Consider the following 21,612-nt stretch of genomic DNA (forward strand, 5'->3'; position numbering starts at 1 on the left):
ATATTTGTTTTATATATATTGTCCAGGGTTTCTAGTTGCATTTAGTAGAAGGAATAGGGAAAAGTATGTCTACTCGATCTTCCCAGAAACAGAAGTCCTCCTTGGCTGGTGTTAATCAATTCCCTCTGTGGGAGGTTGAACCATGTTCCTATGTTCCCATTTACTGACTAAGGGCACACTCCAAACAACTCAACTGCCTCGAGCCATGGCACTACTACTGGGCTAAATCTGAGTACTGACATTTCCTGGAACCTAAATAAAATATTAACCCATGTACTCCAGCAGCACATTAAGAGAATATTCTTTGTTCAAGAAGGTTTTATTCTAAGAGCAAGGATGGCTTGATATTAACAAATCCAAGGACATGACTGTTTCAATATGTCAAAGGAGAAAATCCATGTGATCATTCTATAAATGCAAAGATATGCAGTTGACAGAATTCAACATTCTTTCCAAAAAAAATTCTTAATAAAACAGAAGTCAATGAATACTTTCTTAAACAATTAAAAAATATATCTCCAATCAAATCAGCATCACACTTAGTAGTGAAACATGAGAATCTCTCCCATTAAAATTAGGTCATGCATATCACGTCTATTATTTAAACTTGTTCTGGGAGTACTAGCCAATGAAGCAGGCATGAACAGGATATAAGTAACAATGTCTGGCAACTATATTCTTGTTTCCATCTCCTTCCCCTACATTGTTTCTCTGTAGTTGACATTAACTATAGGATTGCTTAGTTCATTCCCTAACCGCAACAGTTTTTTGGCTTTCTTTCACTCCCTGTGCCTCATCATTCAAGCGGTAGGAGTTATGATATTAGGGTTATGTCTTATATACTTTGTATTCCTAATGTTGTGAAAACAGTAGATCCTCAGTGAATATTTTCAGATTCATAATACAAAAATGTGATATTAAAAATTAAATTAATTTGTATATGTTACATACACCCTGGAAGGTAAACCAATAATTTTGTCTTATTAAGGTTTGCTCAGAATCTAATACTTTGTGATTACACAGTAAATGTTTGACATCAATTTTTGTGATGAGATCAAAATAACATATCTAGAATGCTCAATATTTTTAAATTAGAATTTGGTCAAATCATAATTGTTTTTATACCTAACATTTTCAGCTAAGAATCCTTTAGCTATTCTAAAATATTCTCAAAATTTAATGATACATATGCAATCAAAATGAGGCTAGAGTAACCTGAAAAATCACATCAGTACTCAACTATAATTTCACTTTGTAATTTTCACTCTCACTTCTAAATTGCCACACAACTGTTTAAAACATGGAAACAGAATATATGCTTACCCTTTCACCCACTCCTATTGTTTCTAAATTTAGCTGAAAATGGTATGCAATAGGTTGACCAAGAGATTAATTTTCTAAGTTAAAGTACTTCAATTAAATTGTCCTTCTCCACAGATTTATAGTGCAGCCCCACGCACACCTGACACTCCAATTTAGTTGTGATGATAAAGTATAAGTTGTCCTGCAACTAACCTGAAATCCCTTGACCAAAATCAAACATGAAAAAAATTGTTTTACAAAATATCAAATTTAAAATGTACCTCTGTTCCAGAGTGTTTATCCCTGATAACATCCATCTGTCTCTTAAGTAGTTCTAATACAGCATTGTAGACCAGTTCATACTGTTCCTGAAGAGCATTGCAAACCGGAACAAACAAAAACAAAAACTTGGTGAACTAACCAGATTTCAGGAATATGAACACCAATCAAATCATAGCATAGCAGATCTGAAACATTAGTTTAATTACAGTGCCTTGTGTCTGTGTAGCCCATGTCAGATTTCAAAGCATTTTTAGGCTGCCAGAAACAGCTAACTATTTTATCTACCTCTAGCTAATATACAATGACCTTGCAGCATGCTTTTTATGCTCTAACCCCACTTTCTTACTTATCTCTCCTTCCACCATCATCTCTTTAATTCTGTTTTCCTTGCTCACACTTTAAAATCTTTATTTCAGGGACTTCCCTGGTGGTCCAGTGGTTAAGACTCTGTGCTTCCATTGCAAGGGGAACGGGTTTGATGCCTGGCTGGGGAACTAAGATCCCACATGCCATGGAGCCAAAAGAAAAATTGTTGTTTATTCCATCCTGGATACATTTTTTTTTTTTTTTGGTAATTCACTTCTTGCGGGAAAAGGTAGATAGACGTGGTTGATGGCTAAATAGATAGCTTCAAGATGTATTATCTAACATGGCTCACGATCGATCTATAAAGTAGCTAGGTTGTTATCCCTGTTTACAATTTGTCCGAGATCATTCAGAAGTAATTTCCATGTCTTCGGTTAGAACCTCAATCTTTTGACTCTTACTTTAGTGCACTTATATCAAGCTGCTGAAATTCTGTCTTAGCAAAGATACCAAAAAAAAGTAGACCCCTAAATAGAGTTTGGAAATTTGTGGTTATAAAGGGATTTCACTGTAGAGAAATGAGACCTCTACAAGGTTCATGGGTTTCCACCACTCTGTTTTCGCCTCTGTACCTGCTTGAGCACTTGATTTTGGATCTACTTTTCACCTGAATGGGCCTATTCAGGGTCTTCTATGACACTTCACACAATCTTATACAAACAAAATATAAATTTTTCCAAAAATAATCGTAGCAGGAGAACAATGCAGAGTCTATATCAGCCAACACAGCCATTGGTACACTCTTCAATTTTTTTAAGAAGAGAGAAAAATCAGACAGGAAGCACTCATCTGGTTACAGTGCTATCTATCTCCTGGCTAGAGCAGTGTCATAAAAAGCAGCTATAGCTGGTAGATTTGTTCAAATAGTTGTTGATAATGCCAAAGTGTGAAGGCTAACTTACAATTGTTTCAGCTGTCTTCCAACTCTTAAAAGTAGGTCTGAAATGGACTTTTTCTGAAATGGAGTATGGCTTTATTTATTGATTCAGTATCATAATTTAATGTTATACAACTAGGTTGCATACTTCCTGGAATCTTTATACATCTACATGGATCGGCCTTCTTTTAAGTCTGACAGCACTAAACCAGCCAATACTTTCATTTCACATAAACTTTCCCCCCTACACGTTGAATATAGAAAACACCTACAGTCAACAGATGAAAAAGAATTCTTTTTTTCCACTAACTATTAGTGGAAAACCTGTGTGGGCCAAACAGAAGCTTTATATTATAATAGCTCTTAATTTTTTCCCCTCAATTTACAACTTCTAGATGAAAATATCTGAACTGCCATTGTCAATTGTTTTACTTCTAAACCTATGTGCAAGTTCATTTGTAAGTGCTTTAAACACTTTAATTTCTTGCTGTTTAAGCAATAAGAAGTAGTTCTAACAAACTATGCAAAAATGCCTCTTACCTAATAAATACCTATAAATGTCTGATGAAAGAATGAATGGGCGAATGCTAAACTCTATCTTAAAGGTGGAGACCATTTAGAAACATAGGTAAAATTATTGGTGTAGACATATGGGTGGAATTAATACTGTAGAAAGTGAGAGATTTGGGCTGGGAATGTTTTACCTAGGAGGTAGAACGTGAGCTGGAGAGGAGAGAACAGGGGAAAAGCATTTCTAACAGAATAAAAGTGTGAGCAATCTGGGGTAGGTTAAAATACTGTGATACATATATAATCATATATATAGTATGATTGTAATTATGGTTTTTTTGGTAATATTTTTTAATATGCAAAGAATAAAGACCAGGAGAAACTATAGAAAAATAGTAACAGTGGCTCCCTCTAGGCGACAGGATTATGGATGATTTTTAAATTTTTTATCATTTTCTAAAATGAGCATATAGACTTCATTCTGCAGATTCTGTTACCACCTCCTGAAGAAGAAATTACAGATCTCTGATTTCCTATGGTTTCAGAAATGAAGTACCACTACAAAATTTCAAGTTAACCTGACCCAGCTATTTCTTTCTAATAAGTCAAACAGCTTGTTGAATTTGTTCAACATCCTTTGTAAGAAATATTATATTGTTTTCTTAATATTTTCTGAACAGGCTATAAAATATAAGGAATGAAAGGAATTTGGTCCAGAGCAAGGGATACAGGAAAAATATTGGGATATTCAGAGTTAGAGGAAATGGAAATGGACTGAAACCCTTGATAGTAAAGTAGTCAGCTGTTTTTGGATGCCTTATTATTATTAAACAGAGAGACGAAACCAGGCTCAGATGTGTTATATTATTCACCACAGTCCATACCTGAGTTTGAACTAATGAAGGCCTCTGTGTTCGCATTTCCTGGATCAAACTAAAAACACTGAAGTTCTCAGGAATTATCTACCAAATAAAAGGAAAAAATATCTTACTCCTTTATTCCTATCTAGAAAAAGGAATGCATTTTTTAAACCAATGAGGTTTCTCATCACTTGCACCATGATTTAGAGCCTACAAAATACTGAAGAAACTCTTCAAAATGATTTCACATGGGGTGATCAAATGTCTGAAGTTAAAAATATAATGAGGGAGAAATCTCAGTAGGTGAGTAAGTATGAGAGTTTAATGAACTAAAAGAAGTTTGCAAATAAGTCTAAAGCCCATATTTTAAACTTCTCATTTCCTGTTAGACTTAAAAAAATTTACAGATTGGAACACAAAATTTGCAGTAAATTGAGTTCGTCTGCTAAAGGAGCGTGGCTAAAGGAAGGGTAACTGTGATTCAGGGCTGTGGTTCTCAAAACTACTTCTCTCCAGAAGCACCTGGAGAGCTTGCTGGGCCGTCCCTGCCCGCCACCCCCAAGAGTTTCTGCTCAATTCATCCGACATGGGGCCCCAAATTTTGCATTTCTAACAAGTTCTCGGGTGATACTGAAGCTTCTTGTCTGGGGACCACATTTTGAGACCACCAACTTAGGAACTAAATTAATCGTCTGACAAAGCAAATCTACAAGTGAATATTCTAGAAAAGATGAATGGTGGAGATAGATGTTTTGAAGAACTAAACAATTTCTAAGTCTAAAAGTAGCAAGGTTAAGAAAATGGCAAGTGCCTGTTGAGAGAAACTCACCCCATCTTTTAGCAACATCCACATATAATCAATAGCACAGATAACACCAGTCCTTCCACAACCAGCACTGAAATAAAAGATCACAGTAGCATGTATATTTGCAGAGAGTGGATCTTTGACAGTAGCTGGAAAATTTCACCGGCAGATTTGAGGAAGAAGAAATCTAGAGCCCACGAAACTTTCTAAACCCTACCATTTCTCAGAACATGCTTCAATTGCCACATGCTACACCGAGCCTCAGGACAGATCCTAGGTAACTTCTCACAGCAAAAAGTCTCTAGAGCTGTGCTGTTCACAAGTAATTTATCAGAAAAAATATTAATTTAATGCTCAGGTTGAATTTATTATAGTTTCTGCTATTTACTTTTCTCTTTCAATCATTCTAATTTTAAGCTTCATTCCTTTCTGACTGACTGAAAAAAGTGAGCCTAGAATTAGGAGCCTACATCTTATGCAGACTTTAAATTCCAACAAAGTCAGTCTTCCTTCAGTTAAAGCAGGAGTCTTGGCCAGACTGGGACATTTGGTTTATTCTGGGTAGAAGGTTCATCCAACAGCATCATACCTGCAGTGAATGCATATGGGAACACTGTTATCCTCTTGGTAACAACGCACATCCCAGATGAGCTCAAGAATAGGGTCTATAGATGAAGGCACATCGTGGTCTGGCCAGTTCTTGTAATGGAACTGGTAGATGGTTCGAGTTTCCTATAAAAATAGCCAGAATAAAAGGAGAGTTCAAGATTAGGGCTTCACCTCATTCTATCACAAGATTACTCTGACCTACAAAGCAGCATCTATCTATAATTTTTTTGCAGTTTATGGAGATTTCTTCCCTATAGGCCTCTGGGACCATATGCCCTCTAAGAACAATTACAAGTAATTTCAGGTCACTTACTATTGGCCTGTCTCTATCTGCCCCACTCACAAGAGAATGCAGATATGAAAATGGTCCAAACCAGAACTTCCCAACTGGTGTGCTTCAAATGGGTCACAGGTGCGTTGATGTACTAATCTCTTTGCCTTAGAGAAACCAAGCAGCTTGAGCTCTCAAGTTGGTTCCCAGCCTCTACACACTGTACACAGCCTCTGTTCATCCTAGAAATATTGTCATTTCATATTGTGCCATTGGTATGGAGTAGGTTGGGGAACACAGATTACACCAAAGGTCTCTTTTGGATATGATGATTTATCCAGAACATCAAAGGCCCTACCACTTCCTATTATCTTATGCCCAGACTGCATCACATACATATATATTTACTTGCCTGATCTCTGTAGGCTTTGAGGTTACCTCTAGTGTTCTATACTTACACTATTGAACTTGGCTTGTAGAGTCCTGATTGTATAATCAGATTTTTTATTTTCAGCTTCCTAAGAAGTAAATTAAAATATTAGTTATTTCAAAGACTAATATTCAAAGACTACTCTCTATAAAGTAGGTCCTGGAGCATTTACTCAGCCATAATGGAAATAGACATCATACTTACACAGGATATGGAGAAAGGGCCAAGTTGCAGCTGCATTTCTCCTGGCTCAGCCCAGTAGCGCTCACATTTTTTCTGTTGCACAAAGCAGAATGTAGTGATTTCCCTCCATATATTCTAATCTTTTCTGGGTAAGAAAACCCCCTCCCTCATTCAGAAGCAAATTCAGCTGTATCCTTCTCCTTAGGTTAGGAATTTCTAACCCCCTTGGGCTTCAACCCATGTCTGGATTCTCCAAAGATGGGAAAACAAACATTAAAGGATATACAAATTGCAGACTTCCTGGAAGTCCGAAAAAGTAGAAATAGGGATCTGACATTTTCAGTGTTTCAAAAGGATTAAAACAAAGCCGCACAAGCTAACTGAAACCCCAAGTTCCCTTGGTTTTAACTGGAATTGTATCAACTCAGAGTGGCAACAGTAGGTTTGAAGAGCATTGTTCAATAGAAACATAATATGAGCTACATATGTAATTAAAATTTTTCTAAGAGCCACATTCAAAAATGAAAAAAGGTGGAATTAATTTTAATAATATATCTTACTTAGCCAAATACATCAAAAATTTTTTCAACATGTACTCAATATAAAACAGTTATTAGATATTTGACATTTTTAAACTGTCATCAATATCTAGTGTGTATTTTATATTTATGGCACATTTCAATTAATATGCTAAACTTTAACTGGAAATATTTAATTTCCATTTAGATTTCATAAAATTTATGGTTGAAAAAGATTCACATACCCAACTTGTTCCAAACAAGGTTTTCCAATAACTGAGCTGAATATCAGTCTTTAAATTTAAATTCATTAAAATAAAATAATTGAGTTCCTCAGTCACACCAGCCATATTTCAAGTGCTCACTAGCCACACGTGGCTAGTGAAGGCCATTCTGGGCAGCACAAAAGAAGCTCTGACTGGCAGTTTAAAATATCTGATTAAAAACAACAGGAAAATGAATTGTTACTTTAAAAAGTATACCTTATTTTTATTTTAAAACACAGAGTCTACTGGGAAAATGGGCGAAAGAGGTTCTCAGAGGTTTAAAAAAAAAAAAAAAAAAAAGCCTTGAGAGTCATTTGGCATTCCCAAACTGAAAACTAGGAAAGAAGAGCATAAATTTTTACCAAGTCACTTAAGTTAAGGAAAGTTCTGCTACCAAGTTTCCCCCTTCTTTTTCTTCTTTCCTTTACCTTTAGGTAGTATGGTCATTTTCACAATTTACTAGAAAGCAACTCACCTTCCCCATTTCAAACTCCATGCATGCCATAACAATGATCTGGGGGGATGAAATAGATGGAAACTTAAACACTGATATAGTTTAAAAAAGCAGTTAATACATGGGTCCTGGAGTCAAAAAGTGTTGTTTATTCTTTTTTTGTTTTATAACCAAAAAAGAAATCCTAATAAATTATAAAATGTTGCTCCTACCCTTCTTTCTCTCTGTCCTCACTTCCCTTTTCTCTATTCAAATCAGTAAATTCTTGTTAACAAATGAGACTGTCAAGTTGAGAACTTTCATTTTCTTGAACAATAGTGAAATTGTGATTTTGACTAAAAGGTGCCTGAACACCAAAATTCTAGTGACTGACCCCAAAAAGCACTGATTTTAATGTACATAGGAAACTTCAGTCACATATCCTGACACCCTATCCCCTTCATCCCTAAAAACTGGAGAATATAGTAACAAAAGTAACTCTGCACTCACCAGGACGCTGTATTCCCAAATCATCCTCCAGAAGTCCAGGACAGTTGTAGGCAAAGGTCCCTGGGTGGCAATATAAGCCTTGGGTCCATAAACTCCCTAAAGGGGAACAGAAATTACATGGGGTGACTACAAATAATATACTCTCCTTCTTGTCCAGTATCCCTCCCTCCCCCCTCTACCCCATTTTTTTAGGTACCTAGAGAAATATGGAATATTGGATGTACCTTAATGAAGTTGGCATTGATGTAGCTGGAATCCTCATCAGAGGTTACCATGGACAGTTCTACTCGACTGTGGTCATCTATAACATAAAAGAAAGACAGACTAATTAAGAGGGTTTGGTTAGAGGGCTTTCTGTAAGTCAGGAACTAGCACTGTGAATAGTGGATGCTCATTAGTGTTTGAAGACTGACTGAATGAATGAATGTTCTTTTGTAGTCATATACAGTACCAACTAATTTGTCAAAGCCATGGTCTAGGATTAGGAACAGCAACCAATGGGTAAAAAGAGATAAGATGATTGAATCTAAGAGAAGGTACAAGTTTAAAGGGAGAAATGAAACTTACAGGGCAAGATATCCTTATATCTGTTTTTCTTGATATTCTTGGGCTTCTCAGCCTCAGTTGTGGGATAGGTTTTATCTGCCTTATACTGGGTGGATAGTCTTTTCAGCATCTGTAATAAAATTACAGTAATTAAATCAAATCATCCTAGAGAAAAGAGGTAAGAAGCTATCTCCAGAGAGCTTTCCTTCTCCACCGTCCAAACATTCCACTTCAGCTGTTTTAGTATCCTCTAGGGCTGGTTGCATTCAGAATAGAGCCTCAGAGCATAAAGACAACAGAGTTTAGTGACATTTGGAGAAGCGAAAAGGTCACACTTAATGCAGCTGAGTTGCAAATAGCTAAAACTTAGGGGTGAAACCAGTGAATATTTAAAAAATAATATCTTCTGAACACACCCTGTGTTCCACCCAAAGAGTCAGATATTAAAAGTTTGACTTACTTTCTTTACAGCTATTACAGGGCTATTTTAAACTAAACTGAGGTAGTCTAGAACCTGAGGTGGGGCTTAACCTGTACTGTGATCTGCACCCCATGACTTAGTCAATGGCAGTCACCGGAGGTGGGTGGGCATCTGTATTGTTAACCAGCTCTGTGGTTTATTCTGATGTATATTTTTGAGTTGGATAAACTAGGGTTTGAATTCTGACTCCCACAGTTACCGGCTGAATGAAGCTGGGCAAGGTATTTAATCTTTCTGTGTCTCAGTTGCTTTGTAAGTAAAATGGGGGGATAGTTACCTTAGAGTTGTGGGTGAATTAAGTGAGTTATCGTATGTGAAGCACTGGTACAGAGTACATGTTTAATAAAGAAAAGGTGTTGTTACTATATAAAACAATAAATAAATAAATAAAATTATTCTCACTTGCCAACATTATAGTATAGAGCAAAATTTCAGGTCAGAGGAAATGATAGTTTCTCTTTAGCTCCTTCTGATAAATCAACCTTGTCCTAGATTTCAACTCCCTTATCATTCAAAGAAACTGCATTTAGTAGATCTGACCTTTATCGATCCTTACTCAGTTTGAGAAAGGTAAGGGAAAAACATCTCTGATAGCTAATAAATATTTATTGAACTGAACTACAGAAAATAATTTTCATTATTTGCCCACTATTTAATAGTGACTTGGTCACATGAAGATCATTAATTACTTCCTATGGGTCAGATGCCTCAGCATCTTCTCAGTCTTCATTCTCTTTAACTTAACTTCCCTCTTGAAATTTCCTCCTCCCTTTGACCTTATTAGTCTACATTATTTTGGTTCTCCTCTTTCTTCTCTGACTTCTCTTTCCCTCTTCTCATTCTTTCTTACTGCCTCTATGTCTGCTTCTATCTTCTAATTGTGAATTATCCAAGGTTCCAAAGTTAAGACCTCAACTCTCTGCTCTTCTCACTAAATACATTTGCTCAGAGATATCATCTCTTATAGGAGGCATACCAGTTTTTTAAAATTTATTTAACTAATTCAAATTGAATTATAATTCCACCTCCTATCAGATAACTCTCAAATTTCTTCATTAAGACTTGACTATTAAGTGCCAGTCCTGAATTTCCAACCATACCCTAGACATTTCCACCTGGGTGTCTTACTGCAGCCTCAAACTCAGCACATCTAAAACTAAAATTATCACCGTCCCTACAGTTAATGCCAATGGCACTATCTTTACCCCAGGCAACCATACTCTAGAAACTGAGTGTTACTTTTGGTTCCCCACTTCCCACAATTCCCACCTCTAACTCAGTCAGCAAGTGTAACTGATTCTTCCCATGCAATATTTTGCATGAACTTTCCTTCCTATGCCCCTACATATACTTTAATTCAGGCCCTTTCCCTTAAAGCTTGAACTGTTACAGTTGCTTCTTAACTCATCTTCATACTTTTCTCTTTCCCTGTTCAAATCCATTAAGCATAATTATGCTAACTTAATCTTACTAAAGTATTGCTTTTCTTATCTCTCTCATGCTAAAAACTACTTCAGTGAATCCCCCTTGCTACCAGGAAAAAGTCAAAACTCCTTAGTCAGGTACTTAAGATTCTCCCCAGTTGGACCCAAGCTAATTTCCCCATATTTGCTACTGTCCCACAATTATGAGCCTTCCAAAGATTGATTTCTAAGTTTTTCAAGATTGTACAAACTGATGTCACTGACAATTATATGTTACATCACTTCTTTAAAACCATGGTCCCTTTTCCTTTCTCATAAATATATACCTGGTACTGCTTTTGCTTTTCTCACCCATAATTATGATCTATTTTGTTCCACAGGGTAAACTAATAGAGAAAAATAAGGAAATAGAAAAAGAAATTTTCTCATGTGACTGGCAACAAGAAAAACTTAGAAAGAAGGGAATTGTTAAATATTTTACTTAGTTGTTTATATTTCATATAGAGTTTTCACATAATTAGGATGTGTATCTATCTGTAAGAGTTTACTTAAGGAGACTCATAACTAAGTCATAAAAAAAAATGGGTGAGGAAGGGAGAGCCTAAAATAAAGGAATGATGACACAGAGAGACAGAGAGATAAAAGAGGTAGTTGAGAATAGAAATTTGTTCCAACAAATCATCTAAACTCATCATTAGATTTCAAAATTAGCTCAGGATAACCTGATAACTGAGTCTGAAAGGAGAGGAAAAAAAGTTGGGGTCATGAAACATTTGTTAGCTGGGAGTCCAAAATACAAAGAATTATCAAATATCTAGAATCTAATTAAAGTGATACTTTCCAAATAATAAATAGATCATTAATTATTATAACAACTCAAAGTATAGGAGTGTAAGCTTTTTCCAACCAAGGATGATAAATGGAACAGACAGCCACTGCCTGTTTATCTGCTGGACCACAAATGCCAGCATGTATTGTTCTAATGACCATTTTTTTTTTCTGTTTCTAGAGTTAGATCAGACACAGGCAACCTATTTAAAAGCAGGTATACAGTTGGTTCTTAAATCCTAATTTCTTACCATGGTTTGAATTCTTGTGGGTTTTCAGAATTGGATTTAGGAGGAGAGATGCTGAAATGATCATTATACAGCATATTTTTACACCAAGATGGATGTAAGTGGGCTAGTTTGGAAATTTAAGGATGTGGCACAAATACGTGAAAGAATATAAAATATTTCCAGTTTGTATCAATTTCCAAGTTATACCAATTTTTCAGCTCTCTCTGCTCTTGTGCACCTTCAGAATGGTAATTTTCAGGTTGCCATTGATTCCAGGGCTGCTGAAAAGATGTCAACTCCCAGAGCAGTTCATTCTAAAAATTTCCAGAACAGAGCCTCGTGCATACTCCCTGTTACACTGTTTTTATTTGTTTTGCTTTGCTTGCTTGCGGAATGCTTTCCAGGGAGAATGCCGTAGGCAAAGCTCTTTTTGAAAGATATGCCTAAATTAATTGGGTAAAATTTCACAGATAAAAGTTGTGTGTGTGTGTGTGTGTGTGTGTGTGTGTGTGTGTGTTTAACCTATGTTTGTTTTGCTGTCTTCACTGCCACCTTCAGCAATGGGAGAGAATGGCTTTTTATTTCCTACTCTGTTCCTTCTCCCAGAGTTATCTGGCTGGATGACAAATGGGGACATTCTTTTAACAAAACATCACATAGGAAATGCCTGTAGAATTGTTAATTTGGAAAGCGTGAAAGATTTTTTTTTTCAGATATCTTACCTAGAGGTCAAACCACTGTGAAGATCTTTTTCTCATTCCCCTTCTCTCCCTGCTAGACCCCCCAGACTCCAACACCCCAACAGAGAAAAAAATCAGAGCCAACTTAGGACAGAGAACTGATAAACCTCACCAGAAAAAGAGAAACTCTGAGGGTAGGAAGCAAAAGGGTATAGAAGAGAAGTAGGGTTATGGGGGTGGGCTGGGATTGGGGGAGAAAAGATAGGTTAAAGGGAGAAAGTATTTCTCTACCAACCACCAAGTGGGTGTGAGTCCCCTGGAGGCAGCACCAACAAGAGCAATTGGGGAGTAAGGAAAAGTTGCTGAGAGAATAAGGAAAAGGGGCCTCCTGAGCCCCTGATAAGTTGCAATGTATGAGAAACCAGATACTGTTCATGCTTGATAAGCTAACAATAAGCTGATTTGGTTTGTGGACTGTACTACCCCTTTCCTTTCAAGACAGGAAAACAGAACCGAGGTCCTGGTCATGAATCTCTAGGAATCAGGACTGAACCTATTGCATGTTCATCTCATTGACTAGAAAAGTAATTACTAGTAAATGAACTAAGGTCACTCCCAAAAGAGAACAGAAAGGAAAAAGGAAGCACAAGACCACAATACCTTTGCCTTGGAGGACTACACTATTATATAGAAAACAGCATAAGTTACATTTGGGTGTGGGAAAAATCAGTCTTGGCCCTCCTGGGCCAGGCGGAAGAGGGGACTCAAAGCTGGGCTGTCTCCAGAGTTTCTCAGGATAGTTCCTTAATGCCTTACAACTGCAGGTCAGTACTATCTATTCCAAGCCTCCAACGGGATAAAGCGTGAATGCTAAGAAACGGAATTAGGAGCTCAGGCCTCTACATCCAGCAAACAAGGGTACCACTAGTAGGAATGCGGGACAAGACTGAACTGGCCCTGAGTGTGCATACAATCATCTCCAGCTAGACAGGCAAACTTATGGAGATTGGGCGGCCATCCAATAGCCAGGTAAGTGAGCAGGTGGGTAAGCAATAGCTACACTGGGGTGAGTAAACCAAGAGGTTCAGCTTTAGATAAATACAATGTGAGGATATGGCAAGACATGTATTTAAAGTGTATTTTAAATGTCCTGTGAGTAACTGAAAATGTGGGCCTGGATGGCCCCTAGTGAAAGACGGGAGATGCAGTTGGGAGAAATTAGCTTTAGAGGTAATGTGATATATTTATTCCAGTGCAAGCAGTAAAAAACTACACCTTAATGGGCACAAAAGTCAGGAAATCCTGATAAGTATGTTCAAGTGATAGGCTGATTCACATAAATGAGTCATTTCAATTCAACAGATGTTTGGGCACTTGCTATGCAGGAGGTACTGTGTTCGTGACTGCTTGGCTAACATTGTTACCATAAATAAATATAGAACTAGGATGTGTCTAGATCTTCTCTATAGAACTAAGATGTACCCAGGTCTTCTCTGGTCTGTCTATGATAAGTCTCCAGAAGCTGCTATAATACCAATCTGACTTCTAGTGCATTATAAACCTTCATTAGTACTTGACCTTCACAACTGGATACCTTCTTTCTATTAGGGTTCATTGAATCCTTCATATTTAATAAATATGTCTTTGTATTTAATAAATACGATATTTACCTTTTCTACAAAAGCACCTCATCTCCAGGAAACATAAAATTCCTTTTTCTTTTTTGGCTTTTTATTATTTAAATGGATTCCAACGACACTAAAGGAAAAATTTTAATATAGATTTTTAAATAAAAAAGTAATGCATATTTTTTAGTAATGCATATTAATTGGAGAAATTTTAAAATATAGAGAACCCGGAAAAGATGATTAAAAATCACCTATAGCCCCACTACTCAGTTAATCATTCTTAATATTTTGAAATATTACATTCCAACTTTTATCTATACATGTGTAATGAAGATGGGATCACACTGCCTATAGGGTTTTGTAACTTGCTCTCTTTACTTATCAATTTGTATTATTCTACATTATTTTTAATGGTGGCAGAGTATTCTATTGTATGAGATGCAACATGAGTTACTTAACCCGCTCCTTTATACTATTGGGCATTTAAGTTGCTTCCAATCTTCCTAAACAATAATTATGAACAATATTAAAATAGGTGGCCAAAATCTATATAAATATCTTTCATTATTTCCTTCAGATGAATTTTTTGGAGTGATCAAAGAACTTGCCCATTTTAAAGGCTTTTGATCCATATTACTAAATACATATCAGAACGCATATACAAATTTTGCCTCCAGAAAATTATACCAGCAATGCATGAGACTGGTATACCAGCAATGTAGGAGACTGCATATTTCTGAATGCTGGTCAACATTAGGATTATAATGTTTTAAGTATAGGTGCATTTGATAAGTAAAGTGTTATTAGTGACATTTTTGTTATTTGTATTTCCCTTTGTGGTTTCTTCACTCCAAAACATTTTTTAGAAGGAAGAAAATACACCGTACTCAAATTACCCTACCTACATGAAGCTGTGTTCATATCTCTGTATTCATATCCAGCCTTTGAACAAATACATATAGACATCCAATGAGCTCATATATGCATATTTAGCACAACTTGTCATTAGCTAAGCTCTCACTTTTTCTACAGAATTCATACTTTTACACATGCTTTCTAAATCAAGATGCCTCAACTACCTCCAATGTAGAAAAGAAAAAAAACATCTAAGGAGTTTTAAACATAAAGACATGCAGCAAATTGACCAGCATAAAAACACATAACCAAGCCTTAACCCATATTTAATACAGTGGCTAAAATGTACATGTCATAAAACCACAATCGGTTGCAGTAGTTGACCAAAGTGAATACCTATTCCTCTGTAAATTATCATCAATCGGATAAAAAAAATACACTAATGGAAGAGGATGGCCCTCATTAAGCTTAGAAGCAGGAAAGTAAAGTCCCTAGTGTTGTCCAGAAAAGAGTGGTGGCCACCAGCCTGAGGGTTCAAACAGGGAGATGAAGACTTCATACCATCACAGTTGAGGCCATTAAAATCACTATGCTCTTCAAGCAACTTTCTGATTATCATTGGCTTCTCATGTAAGTTTCTCTCCAAATTTGGAGAATATGCTGGCCAGTCAATGCAAACTTCTACTCTGTTTGATAGCGATTTTTCTCTGCCCCAAATTAATAAATTGGCATTCTTGTTTCTGGTGAATTTCTTATGTGTTTGCCTGATCTGATCACTCTCAGCGTACTGACACAATTGAATTTTTAGACCAGCAAAGCTAAAGTCAAGACACGGGACTACGGTGACCCAAAATAGTTAAAACCACCCTAAGTGACTGCTTGGCCTCTCTCCATGCACTCTGTGATCACAACGGTAATTGCATATACTGAACCTTGACAGAATTCATAAAAATAATTAGAAAGAATTAAGACCTATCTACATGCAACCCAATGAATTTTAGAAACACAATGTAGAGTGAAAGAAGGAAGATATTAAAAATGTATATATAACATGATTTTATTTATGTAGAATTCAAAAACACGTAAAATTAATCTCTTCTGCTTAGTGATATATATGCCTTGAAGCTATGCTGAAAAACAAAGAAAAAAATAATCTCATGATGGTGTTTACCTCTAGTCAGGTGGGAGTTGGGGGGAGTTGTGATCTGGAAGGACACCCAAGGGATTTCTGGGGTGTGGGCAATGTTCTACATCTTGATCTGAGTGATGCTTATATAGATGCCTGCTTTATTACTAATTGTTAAATTGTATGTTTGTGTTTAAAGCACTTTTCTGTGTATATGTTATATTCTATGATTTTTTTTAAGTTTAAGAAGTTAAGACCAATGGATAAATTGGAAGCAATAGAGTGGGGTGGCGGGAGGGGACCAAGAGCACAAGCTCAAAAGTTAAACAGCTTTCTTTCATATCTGAGTTCTACCACTTATGAAATCCATGGCCTTAGGTAAGTTGTTTAATTTCTCTGACCCTCAGTGTCTACTACATAGCAAATACTATGCCGGACGCTGAGGATATCAATATAAGCAGAACTAAATCTGAGCCTTGCCTTTGTGGAGCTACAATCCGATGGGAAAGCAGACGTTAATCAAATAATCAGACACATAAATGTAAAACTGGAACTGTAATAAGTGCTATGAATACCTTCAATTCAGCTGGGGTGAGGGTGGGGGAAGAAGAAACTTTTAAAAAATGACACATGGTGCTGAGAACTTACTCGATATATTTAGGGAGGTCAAGGAAGGATTCTCTGGGAAAGTGACCACCAAACTGTTATCTGAAGAATTATGAAGTGTTAACTAGGTGAAGAGAAGTGTGAGGGAATATTCAAGGCAGAGGTAACAGCATGCGTGCAAAGTCCTGTGGCAGAGGAAGCATGACAAGGACAAGAAAATGAACATGCTGTAAGAAGCTGGAGAAGCACTCGGCTGCTGGTCCGTGTGGGACTTTGTTAGCCATTCATTTTAAAGGGCTCTTTGGGAATTAGATAAGGTTCTGTTCGTGAAGCACTCAAGCACAGAGTCTGGAACATGGTTCCATGATTAGCTATTGTGGAAAGTACATGAACTGAAAGTTTATATGAGGAAATGCAGATTGAAATTAGTCATGGAAAATTTTCAGGCTCAGAAATAAAATAAATCAAATTAACATAACAAAGTACAATTTTACACTAATTAAATTAGAAAAATAAAACATGTTATGGTTTTGCTTGATGCAGTTTAAGTATAGTGGCTAAGAGGCTTTGGAATCAAACATACCAGAGTTTCAAATCCTGGTTTTGCCACTTCATGGGTAAAATGAAGATAATGCTTTCCTCTTGGGGTTGTTGTAGTGATTAAGATCATATATGGTAAACCACTTAGATTGCCTAGGATATGATAAGCAGTCAAAAATTTTATCTATTACTACGTTTTTTAGATATTAAATCGAGACTATCAAGGTGATAAAGAAGGTGATAAATTCAGATATCGCAAATTTTTAAAACTCTGTTGGAAATATATTTGGCAAAACTTAACCAATTAGATGCTAATACTCTTTGGTCCAGGAATAATAACACTTGTGGGGATCTAGCCCCAGGATATAATCGCAAATGAAGGGGAAAACCACATGGAAAAACATTCATTGCAGTTTTATCAATAATCAGGAAAAATGAGAAACAACCTCAGTTTCCAAAGTAGAGAAATAATTAAATTATTTGGGTGCCTACTACATGTCAGGTTTTTTATATATTCATTCTTTTATCTTCACAGCAATTCTGCAAAGTGAATATTATTTGTTACCACTTTTAGTTACTTTGCTCAAGGTCACATAGCTAATTATAGGCAGAACGAAAATTTAAACCCAGATTTATATAATTCCAAAGTTGTTACAAGTACAGATGGTAAAGCAAGACTGCCTGAACTCGAAACTCAGTTCCACCACTTACTGATTATGTGACCCTGAGTGAGTCAGTTAACTTCTCTGTGTCTCATTTTCCTCATCCATAAAATGGAAGTAATAACAGTGCCTTCCTCAATAGATTAAATGAGTTGGCATGTAAAAGTGCTTAGAACAGTTTCTATAAGAGGTATAGAAGTGTTAGCTATTACTTTGATTATTATATTTTCATCATACTATCCTGCATTAAAAGTCATTAATATAGATTTTAACCAACATGATAGTTTTGTTACAATGTTAAGTGAAAATATGAGAATACAAAATTGTAGCTATGCTTATAATTACAGTAATATAAAAGGCATCCTATCAATATAAATGGACAAAAACTAGAATTTCTACAACCCCCAAAACTGTATTTGTTGGGATGTTGGTACTATGGTGAATTTATTTTATTTTACCTTGCAATAACATTATTTTATAAAAAATAACAACAATAAGGCTTTATTTTTTTTCAAGTACTTTAAGAAATTTTCAATAGTGTGGTTGCACCCTGCTATTTCTGCTGTATAGAAGCTATGTTAACTAGAGACTTACCCTCATGCTAGTCCCTTTGAGGGACTACGGTTAGTGGCTGAAGCAAGACATTATTGCATAGGGATTAATTTCACAGGCTCTGATATGACAGATCCAGGTTAAATTTCATGTCTATGGCTGAACAGCTGAGTGAGCTTAGGCCAATTATTTACCCTCTCAGAGCCTCAGTTTCCTTATCTGTAAGTCAGAGATCAGAACTACCTCATAGGGTTTTTTTTAAATGAGTAACAAATACGATAATGAATGTGATGCTTCCTTGACACCCCACCAAGACTATCACAGTTATAATTAAATATTTAATAGAGTAATTGGTTGTTTAATGTCTCCCTCTCTAAGACATCCTCTAATGTCTTAGAAAATAAGCTCCACCAAAGCTTGGAGTATTGCACTGCAGAACCAGCATCTAGCACAATGCTTTGCACATAGTAAGCACTCAATAAATATTTGAATGAATGCATGAAAACCTTATAGGAGTGGTCAGTGGCAGTTTCAACTACAGAAGGATTATTGAGTTTAGTCTTGGCATGGGGAAAAGATCAAAGCAGCATGGTATTGGCTCTAGCTGTCATAGTAGGGCTTTGTGCTCTGCACAAAGATACTTGGCCAAGGGGGAAGTGAGGACTGAAATCTAAGCCATGGACTCAGTGGGGGGCAGGGTGTACAGAATGTCTACCAGGAAGTAGAGATGACTTTTGATAATTCCCACAGAGGCACCACCATTCAGGCCAGCAGTGGCCTTGTGTCACAGAATCAGCCCTCAAACCTCAGAAACATCAAATCCTGGGAGAAGATATTAAGGGCTGAAGGTGGAATGTGGTATATGACCAGGTGGAAAGGCTTCCAGTTTAAGGGTGGTATCCACCTTGTCCAAGCAAGTAGCCTGGCCTCATTCAAGGCTCCCCAACTCCCCCAAAGCTACTCTCTCTGGTATTTCAGCTAAACCTTTAGGTGGGGCTGAGGGAAAGACTCTGTTTTTCCACTGGAGGACATGAGTCAGTGAACAGTGAGGTTCCACTTAATCACCACCCAAAAACAAGGTCCTTAGAATTAGGAGCTAGAAAAGCAAGGAAGTGATTAATATAAAAGTCAGGATAGTGATCATTCCTCGGCAGGGCAGGACAGTGTGGGTGTGGGGATGAGGGACCTGATGGGAAAGGGACGTGTAGAGGTCTTCTGGGGCTGACAGTGTTCTATCCCTTGACCTGGGTGATGGCTGCTTTACAGTTATACTTACATTTTATGTACTTTTCTAAATGCGTATTATAGTTCACAGTTTTAAACAGCTGGAAAAAATACAAACTATAAAAGGTTTTTAAGCAGGGAAAAAATAACCAGATCTGTAGTATTAAAAGATCACTTGGGTGTTAAACAGAAAATTGATTGAAGGTGGGGCAAGGCTAGAGGCAGAGAAAACAGGAGGTGAGGTAGCTGCTATATTTTGGTGAAAGACTATAGTGACTGAGCTAAGAAAAGGTAAAATATTAGAGATGTAGTCTATATTATTTTTAAAAACACAACCAAAATAACAGAGGCTGCCACTGACCCCTCACCTCACTTTTTACCTCTCTGCATTGGAGGAATTTGGCTCAGGAGATATAGCCCAGGGGCAGGCACATGTCTAAGACACATAGGCCAGGCTTTCTACCTCCCCTCCCTCCCTGCTAACTCTACTCAGAAGGACTAAGACTGCCTGGCTAGTGGCAACTAGAGTGCCTTTTTCATGACACCACGGCATTATCCAAGTTGAGCTGACACAGGGGTTTCTACCATAATATGCAATCATTCAATCATAACATCTAATCACTCGGGACTTTACAGAGTGTTTTCACATCTACTATCTGGTACCAGAATGTTAGCTACATGAGGGCAGTTTCTTATTTTGTTCACTGCTATATCCTCAGTGCCTAAAACTAAACTTGGTACATAGAAGGTGCTCAATAAATATTACTGAATAAATGACCACATTTAAGTATTATTATTATTGCTATTTAGTCATCACAATAATCTTGTGCAGAGAGGTAGGACATTCATTATGATCCGCATTTCAGAAGTCAGGAAACAGAGACTTGGTGAGATTAAGGAACAGGGCAAATAGTTGATAATTTGGTTGATGACACTGTCATGATTTAATTTCAGATTCTATACTTAAATTCCCTTAATTTTCCCATTTCCTCATAGCTGAAAAGGTAAAGTTTGAAGTTCTTATAACTCTGAAACACCAGCTGGAAGTATTCCAAAATACATGATAGGTACTATCAGACATCCTACGTCATCTGATGTGCTGGGTTATAGGATGAGTGAGGCCTACCCAGCTGCCACTGCATCAGTAAGCACCGTTCCCCCAGAGGAGACGCAGTGTTCCTCTGGATAATCAAATCCAGTTGACCCCAGGCTACCCTGTGCTTATGTTTCTTTCCATCCCTCACTTTTCTCTACTCCCCATCCTAGCCATTCCACCCCTCCAAGCAAAAGAAGATTAAGGAAACCCTGTTATTGCAAAAACACATGTTCTCATATTTTTTTCTTCATGAAAAAAAAAGAAATATGGCAGAAAGTAGTTTCGGTGCTCTTCAAGAGTTTCTGTTATCCAAATGGAACCCATGGGAGGCTAAAAGCATAATGCTCTATGAAAAGTTAATCTTGGTCTCTTTCCTCTTGATATTAATTAAAATTAGTCATTTGAAGCCTAAACCACAACTCAGATACCTGGGAACTCCAGATGTTCAATTAATATTAGATTTATACAACTGGAATTATGTATGTCATCTGTAGGATTCCTAGTCAAACTCTAAGAACTAGCAAACAAAATATTTAAAACTATATTTTGGAGAGAACATCTAAAATACACAAAAACCACTTACAGAAGTTAAACTTTTAGGTTGCCTTCTTCCCCTGAAAAGTCAGTTTATCCCAAGAGCAAGTTGGTCTAGGAGAGTTGGACCACTGTCATCAAACAGTCTATGTAACTACCCTGAGAATGTCACACATACGACTTACCAGAAATTCATTGGCAAACTCCTCTTTGTTACTTTTCTTGGTTTGGGCCTCATCCAGGAACTTCTGCAGAATCTCTCTTTGGTCCATGCTGCAGGGCAAGACAGACAGTCTACAAGTGGGTTAAGGGAGGGCATATTAGATGTGTGTCATGGCCGAGACAGCACTGAGAAGCCACTGCTGCCGCCTGAGCAGA

General features: G+C 36.9%; 1 protein-coding gene across 3 annotated transcripts in view; it reads right to left on the bottom strand.

Annotated features, from left to right (window-relative positions):
* PTPN22 (protein tyrosine phosphatase non-receptor type 22) overlaps positions 1-21,612 on the bottom strand; it is a 59,034-nt gene extending 37,422 nt beyond the window's left edge. For 2 of the 3 annotated variants that reach the window (XM_068538137.1, XM_068538136.1), the window contains exons 1-11: positions 21,420-21,612; positions 8,790-8,898; positions 8,447-8,523; positions 8,223-8,318; positions 7,755-7,793; positions 6,517-6,588; positions 6,341-6,400; positions 5,592-5,734; positions 5,027-5,093; positions 4,222-4,299; positions 1,584-1,670 (exon numbers count right to left, since the gene is read on the bottom strand). In XM_068538137.1, coding sequence (XP_068394238.1) covers positions 1,584-1,670; positions 4,222-4,299; positions 5,027-5,093; positions 5,592-5,734; positions 6,341-6,400; positions 6,517-6,588; positions 7,755-7,793; positions 8,223-8,318; positions 8,447-8,523; positions 8,790-8,898; positions 21,420-21,506 — 915 coding nt within the window. In that variant the 5' untranslated portion in view covers positions 21,507-21,612. Of the gene's footprint in view, positions 1-1,583; positions 1,671-4,221; positions 4,300-5,026; positions 5,094-5,591; positions 5,735-6,340; positions 6,401-6,516; positions 6,589-7,258; positions 7,295-7,754; positions 7,794-8,222; positions 8,319-8,446; positions 8,524-8,789; positions 8,899-21,419 lie in introns of those variants that run through there. The other variant, XM_068538138.1, reaches the window with a different exon arrangement.

This window comes from Eschrichtius robustus, chromosome 3, assembly GCF_028021215.1.
Source record: "Eschrichtius robustus isolate mEscRob2 chromosome 3, mEscRob2.pri, whole genome shotgun sequence".
Lineage (NCBI taxonomy): Eukaryota > Metazoa > Chordata > Mammalia > Artiodactyla > Eschrichtiidae > Eschrichtius > Eschrichtius robustus.